At 38.5% G+C, this 7,500-nt stretch overlaps 1 protein-coding gene across 13 annotated transcripts in view; it reads right to left on the bottom strand.

The window, feature by feature from the left end:
* The window catches only part of LOC137975633 (uncharacterized), a 77,954-nt gene that overhangs the window by 42,559 nt on the left and 27,895 nt on the right, over positions 1–7,500 (bottom strand). For 9 of the 13 annotated variants that reach the window (XR_011117608.1, XM_068822771.1, XM_068822770.1 and 6 more), the window contains one exon: positions 5,096–5,161. The exons of 3 other annotated variants lie outside the window; for them this stretch is intronic. Coding sequence is in view for 3 of the 10 variants with exons in the window: in XM_068822768.1 (XP_068678869.1) it covers positions 5,096–5,114 (19 nt within the window). In the remaining 7 variants the exon portion in view is untranslated. Of the gene's footprint in view, positions 1–5,095; positions 5,162–7,500 lie in introns of those variants that run through there. One more of the 13 variants, XM_068822776.1, reaches the window with a different exon arrangement.

The following is a 7,500-nucleotide window of genomic DNA, read 5'->3' as shown; positions in this document are numbered from 1 at the left end:
CGTTGCCTGTGCCACACCACATTTAAGAGTGGAGAAGTCAGAGAGACAACCGATTAGTCAACTACGATTTAAACTAATCAAGAGTTTTCCCAGGGGCGGATTTAGAGGGGGGCCGAGGCGGCCGCGGCCCCCCCTTTCAGTTCGTCGGAGATTTTTTTTTTTGTCAAAATATACAATAATTTTATCATTTTGTAAGCAGTCTGTTGGAGCTTTTGATTTTTTTAGCTAAAGCGTGATTTTTCACTAATAGTATGACCAAAGTTGTGCGAATAAACTTTCAACTTACAGGCGCTAATATTATCCTTTCGAAATGAGGAAGAAGACTGGATGCGAAATACTTGTCTACAGTCAACCTATCTTACAGAGACTGTAACAACGTAAAATCTTAATGCCTATATATATAATTATATATATTTTGTGACTTTGGAGCTAAGAGTCAAAAACCATGCATCATTATAACCATAACTTTAATTTTATTCAATATGGAATCCTGATACATTACGTTCCAGATTGCACCAGAGTGCATGTAAGAGTACCCAAATTTTCAAAATTTTCTGGGGGGGGCATGCCCCCAGACCCCCCTAGAAAGTAGCGCCTAAGGCGCTACTGAGGCGCGCTAACGCGCGCTGATTAGTATTCTTGTTCGGCCCCCACTTTCAAAAAATGCTGGATCCGCCCCTGTTTCCCTTGAATTCGGCACTGGTTCATTTTTTTTAGTATCCGGCTCATGACCAACAGTGTCAAATGCCTTTTTTAACTTTAGAAAATCTACAGCATTTACATAACAACAATCGATAATAAACGCCCAACTGTCAGTTGCTTCTAGAAGAGCAGTAGGCCTACTCTCGGACCTTAAGTCGCTTTAAGGTAATTCCCTTGAAAATGACGTACTATCCAGATTTCTGTCGAGCTTGGCAAAATCGATATTCTTGAACAGGACATTTTAAAACTGCAGTAAAAAGATGGGGTCACCGTGCTTGTTTTCGTGCTGCATACCTTAATTTTAAGTGATTTTTCTCGAATTTCGCTAGAAACGTTCGGAACTTGATCAACCGGAAAATTGTTGTAATATAGCAAAAGCTACTGAATATTACTGAAAGGTTGAGCCTACTTGTTTCTCCGAGCCAAAATATTTCAGTAAAGTGATTTGAAATTGCTCCATCTTGCAAAAAAATGTAGGCAAATTGGACCGCTATATCATCACCTCACACTCAGTATCTGGCTCCAAATGCAGTTTCCACGTCATTTATATATAAATACTACAACTTCTACTATCCAACTTTTTTCTCCTTAAAATATGTTTTCCATGTACCTATTACGAGTACATAACACCATTAAAAAGAGGGGCCACCCTGCTCTTTCAGGAGGAAATAGCCATTCTTTGACAGATTAAGCTCGGCGTCAGTGAAAATCCGCCATTTTATCAATGGGCGCGAGTTAATGCGCACGCCAATGACGCAAGAAATTATGCGCAGTAGGGTTGCGCAATGCAAAACGAGAGAATCACCTTAAGGAAGCTCGAAAGGGTTTTAGACATCTCCTATTCACGAAAACTACGAAAATTCTGCACAAACGGTTTAATGCTCACTTAAATCCGATTGTCTGCCTGTAACTCCACTCGCGCCAGGACTCGAATGAGCGGTTGACGCATGCGTAAATGCTGATCTTTTAACCCCCTCATTTTTCCTGATTTTACAACTTTACTCGTTTATATCTCCGGATGGTGAATTTTTTTCATTTTTGCATGTTAGCTTCGATTAATTTAAAACGTTTGTCTTTCAAATTTAAACTAAAATTCTGTAGGTGAAAAAAAAAATTAGAGACATTTCAAAAAAACTAACTACTTTTCTGAAAAAACTGGCCTATAATAGTCAAGGAGCTATTTCCTGAAAAGGCGTTAGTTAAGTAGTTTGCACAACCCACAATACAGAAAAGGTTTCACAGCGGATTATAGAAGATCAATGTTTCCTCTTTAATGTCAGGTACTATGTAGTGTCAGATTGTGGTATCACTCATGAGATACAGAGCCGTATTTACCATCATCACACGAACAACGCGAAAACGAGGCTTAACTCATGTTTGCCGTGTAAAACTACAGTTTTCTGACAATTTTCACTCAAATCGGCAGTGCACAATTAGAACTAGAAACATTCAATCATTTAAATGTTAAATAATATGTATGTGCCCATCATATGGCTGGTCACGTGACCTTAAACGAGAAAAAGCTGTGAAAATATCAAAACAGTCAACTTACACTTTTTGTAGATCCTTATGGCATTTACATTTTCCCTGTATTTTAGCTTGAAATTATTGTGCAGGCCATATACAGTCAAATGCTTACATGAAATGCCGAATCTTGGTGAGAATGTCCATAAAATTGCCCAAAACGGGCCGCCCTCACAAACCTAGGTCGGTGGCATAGAAACGAGGCTAAACTTATATTTGTAATTACACTGATCCCTTGCGTCAATTCACACAGTTAGTCTCATCTTCAGGTAATAAATATGACATTACACACTTATCAATTATGCTTTAAAACGAAAGCCACAAGATATCAATTAAAAAAAAAAAAACGTTACCTACTAGTGTGAGAAACGTGAAACGAGGCTGCAGTTAAACTTAGAAAAAACTTGTTTTATGAAGAAAATCTAAGGATTCAATACTTTAAAAAAATAAAGCAGAAGGGAAGCTTAAAAAGCACCATTTTCGTAAAAGTAAATTAAATATATATAGTGAGTCAGTACAAGGAGAAGACTGGTTTGACTCTTTCAAAAACAGATTTACCTCCTCTTTATCTATAATACTGAAAATTTGACTTTTTATCGTACAGAACATTTTTATTTTCTTGTCAAGCACCTAAGAGCCCTGTTGAAGGGTCATTGCAAAGCAAAGGTGTCGACTGTGAAAGTTATACGAGACAGAAGCTAAAGTCAAGATTGGTGTCCCATTTCAAGGAAGGTTTAGTTTTCCACCAGCCACAAAGCACAAAGCCAGAGCTCGTGTTCTCAAGCTCAGTATCATAAATCGATGTCATTAATGCTGCCAGCAGCTTACCAGCCCCTGACCAAGCAAAGGGGATGCAGCATACTAGAGCTACACTTACTTCACATCAAAATGATGACGCCAAGATGGTCTACACTGTTGCAACAATAATCAGAGGTGACATCAGTCAGTGTAAAGGCATAAACCTCCAGCCTCTTAATGTGGATGATTTAAGCCTGTCCAATTCAAGAGCACTTCTCCCAATTGCAAGAAGCCTAAACTGGTTCCTGCGATGGTCGTAACGGGGGAGGAATATGAAGGTGGAAAAGAGGGCTTTAGAGAAATGTGCGAAGTGTGTTCAAATATCGCTGATGAGAGAAAGATCATTATGACTGGCCAAGACCTTGTCCATTGCGTATCTCACGCTAGAGTTAAGCTCCCAAAGCATGTCAGTCTGGGAATTTCAGTGAGGCATCTAACTGGCTCAAAGCAGCTGATCACCATGCTCAACAGAATGGACCGCTGAGATACTTGCAAAGTCAGATGAAGCAGGTGTTATCATACCATCAAACATACATCCTGGTGTTTTTGTTCAAATGGCGGCCGATAACAACGATATCAATGAAGAAACTATCGACGGGAAAAATACCACGCATGCAACAACACTCTTTGTCTATCAGCGCAAGCAGCACTGGCTTTGTGTTATTATTATTATTATTATTATTATTATTATTATTATTATTATTATTATTATTATTATTATTATTGTTGTTATTATTATTATCATCATCAGAGATTTTTATACAATGCTTAAAATAATAACCAAATAATAAATAAAACTTAAAACATACTTCGTACATTATGAATAAGTAGTGAATAAACTAACAAAAAGAATGAAGGGGTAGTTTCTAAAGAAACTGTGGTGCTGCGTCGGTGGGGAAGTAGTATACAAAAATTTGGTTTTATCAACGGAGTTGATAATGTAAATTGACCACCGTACCGCGATTCTAATCTCTGTACGGTGACCAATTTACATTATCTCTGTACGGTGGCCAATTTACATTATCAACTCCGTTGATAAAACCAAATTTTTGTAAACTAACAAAAAGCCTTACTGAAAGGACGCGTCTTTTTGAAAATGTCAACAGATTTAGCCATTCTAATTTGCAAAGGAAAATGGTATTGAAAGTTACTCAGGTGTAAACCTCCCCTTTAACAGAAATTTGTGGATCCGCCCCAGCAGATGGGTCAGTTGATACCGTTACTTTCCTTTTCCTTCCATGATCCCGCTCGGGATTGCTCGCTTGCTCGCAAAATCGTCTATCAAATGAAACATTTGTAGAAAATTGCGTTACTTCCGTTTGTCACAAAATAAGGCCACTTCAACTAATTTAAACTGCGTTCACATCCAAAGCGGAAAGCTTTTTTACGTCCCCAATATGAACCTGCCTATTGATTATAATACCACAGAGTTTACTTTCCGTCTGACTTCGATTGCTTTGCACAAACAGGTGCTCATGACTCGAAGAAGTGCAAACTCGAGAAAACATCGCGCTCCCCTTATTGTTGTTACTGTTACAGAAGACGCTATCAACAGAAGGAAGACAATGGAATGATGGTCATAATAACGACAACGACGGTTTTGTTATTATTCTCTTTCTCCCTCCTGGTGATACCTTCTTGGGTAACTTTGTCTTCTTTTCAGCTGGGAGTGTTTTTTTTTTTAAGGAGCCGCTATAAGACGTGTAATTAACTATTATCCTTCGATATTGTGCGCAATATCGCCTGATACTCAGCCGACGAGGCCGTAGGCCGAGTTGGCTAAAATCAGGCGACATTCCGCAAGATTGAGCAGGATAATTGTTTTATTATTCAACACCTTGATGACAAAGCACAATTTTTAACGTTTATTGGGAAAAAAAGCTGGAAAAACTACCATTCTTCTCCGCGACACACAAAATTACGTATATCGCAGGATATACGTTAAGTACGCACGACGAATATTGAGCCCGCTATGACCATATTTGGACATTGTAACAATGTGTTGAATAATAACTTAAAATATCTGCCATTCGTTCAAACATGAAAGACCATGAAATATCGAGAAACGTACCCTGCTGAGAACAAGCCATACCGTGTTGTATCGTCTGCGTCACTTTAACTCTCTCAAATCGGTGTCCTGTGGATTTAAGGTTACCTATATCAAGCACAACAAAGTTAATAATCTCCCTGAATGCATTATTGCGTTCGACGAAGGGCAACGCAGTTCATAATCCTGGGTTCCCAGTGGTCTCAAGGGTGACCTTTTTTGAGATTTTTTCGAAGAGCGTCTGCATTTTCTGCGCCATTTTGAATGACGTCATAAGGTCAGATGAGCAAAGACTATCGCGCACCTCGTTTTCGTATTAGTCTGAGCAAGACGTCTGGGCATCGTAAAGTGGATACCTAAAGACTACCTTGTGGTTTTCATGGTGGTGTAGTACAGTTGAGGAAAGCGTGGCACTTAGTTAACGTGACCTGTCGAACTGTAAGTTGATGAGAAAAAGGACACACAAACCAAGTTTTTCAAGACATGTTTCGGCATTACTCATGCCATCATTAGTTCAATCAAATCTACAAACCTCTCTCTCATGCCGGAATTCGATGGCACGTGAAAAGAAAATTTGCAAAAACGTTAACTTGTTACGGTATATTTTGTATATTACAAAAAAAAAACTTTCTCGAGCATAGCACAGCAAGTTTCAAGCAGACGTCATCTTCATTTGGTTAGTGTTTTGTATAATATCTCTCCATGGTCGTGATGCTCATCTTCTGGAATGTACTTTTTTGCGAGATTTGATCGCTGGCTGTTTCCTCGCAAGTCCGCACTACTCAAGCGGATGAGGAGTAAAATACAATTCTGCGCTATTTTCGCGAAAGTAAAGGAAAAAAACTTCAAAAATGAACATGCATTCATTTTGAACTTAAGTTCGTAGGGTAATAAAAACATATGAAAAAAAAAGCCACATGAAATTTGCGCAACGGTTCGTCCTCGAGTTTTCCAAACTTTCAGCCACTTCTCGATCCAGCCACCTTTTCCAGAGCTTTTCCTGATTATTCGGAAATAAATGTGCCATTCTTTTGCTGGCCTGAAATTTTTTCCCCGGCGTTTTTGTCGCCATGTTGTTTTCACTAATGCTTGAAAAATATATATGTAAGTCAAGTAGACTAGTGCACGACTGATAAAACAACGCGAATATTAGTCGTGCAGTCTAAGTGACTTTCATAAATATTTTTTAATCAATTTTGACCGATCTCGATCTTGTCTGATCCCGGCAACGCTATGCAAGACCTATCGCTCTATCGTTTTTGCAAAGGTTTAAACCCTCAACTTCACTAATGCTGGAAGTAATGCGTGACATCCATATTACAGTCGCCTCACCTGCGCAGTAACGTTGGGCACAAACAATTAGCGTGAACGTCCTTAAATACAATTCTATATTGCGTCGGGCTTAGCAAAAGAGAGGTAGAAAAGCACTGTTGTTATAAAAAATTTTGTTCTGAATCGAAACATCTTATTAGCCATTTGTTAGGGCTAATAACTGTGAAATTTATTCACTCGCCACATTCCTGGACTAGATTCTCAGAAAAAAAGGAGTGTTGTAATTTCATTTCTTTCAATTTTCTGAGAAACTGTACAACAGACCTTTGTCCTTATATTCGTAATTCGTACGAATATGAGCTTACAAGTCAAAGGAAAATTGAAACCTTAGTTTTTCAGCTCATGTTTAGGGGTACAGGACTTTGGAACTGATTTCACTGCTGGTTTCTTTTAAAGAACTTTATCCCACAATATTTAATCATCCAGACGAAACGGTTGAGTGAGAACTGTCTTCCTCTTTTATTCAGTAGATTGCAGATTGCTAAGACAACCGAGGTTGTTTGCGTAAAGAAAACACTGAAATCGAAACAATTAGTAAGAGAATATTGCTTGACTTGACATTTTCTGTGATTAGTGGAGTTCTTTTTCATGCGGAATAGACAAGCGTTGACTGTTGAATTCAATCTATTTGCAATGCACCGGAAAATAGAAAAATTTCTTTTGCTTATGAAAAGTTCTGGAGTTATGAACCGGCTTGACAGCATCATGGAAATGGATAAATTGTTGCGAGCAGCATCAACTTTTATAAAAAAATCTTATAGTCGCAGCCCTTGGCATTCTTATTAATTGAACGGCCACTTAACTTGTTCCTTTGTTGTAGATTATGTCCTTGTACCTTTTTATGTTCCAAATACGCATTACCTTCGAGTCGAACAATTTACCCATTTCCATGATGCTGTCAGGCCGGTTCATAACTCCAGAACTTTGCATAAGCAATGTTATGTTGGTGGCGTTGTAAATGCCCGAAAAACATGAACGAAATAAAGGGATTTGTGTCAGTCAAATAGTATCTTGGCGTTTAGTGTACCAGGCTTCACTCTATGATCTCACATAACCAGACAAATATTTCTCACGGATTTGTACCTTAAACTGACCTA

This window comes from Montipora foliosa, chromosome 11 (genome assembly GCF_036669935.1).
Source record: "Montipora foliosa isolate CH-2021 chromosome 11, ASM3666993v2, whole genome shotgun sequence".
NCBI lineage: Eukaryota > Metazoa > Cnidaria > Anthozoa > Scleractinia > Acroporidae > Montipora > Montipora foliosa.
This window is presented reverse-complemented; position numbering and strand designations above follow the sequence as displayed.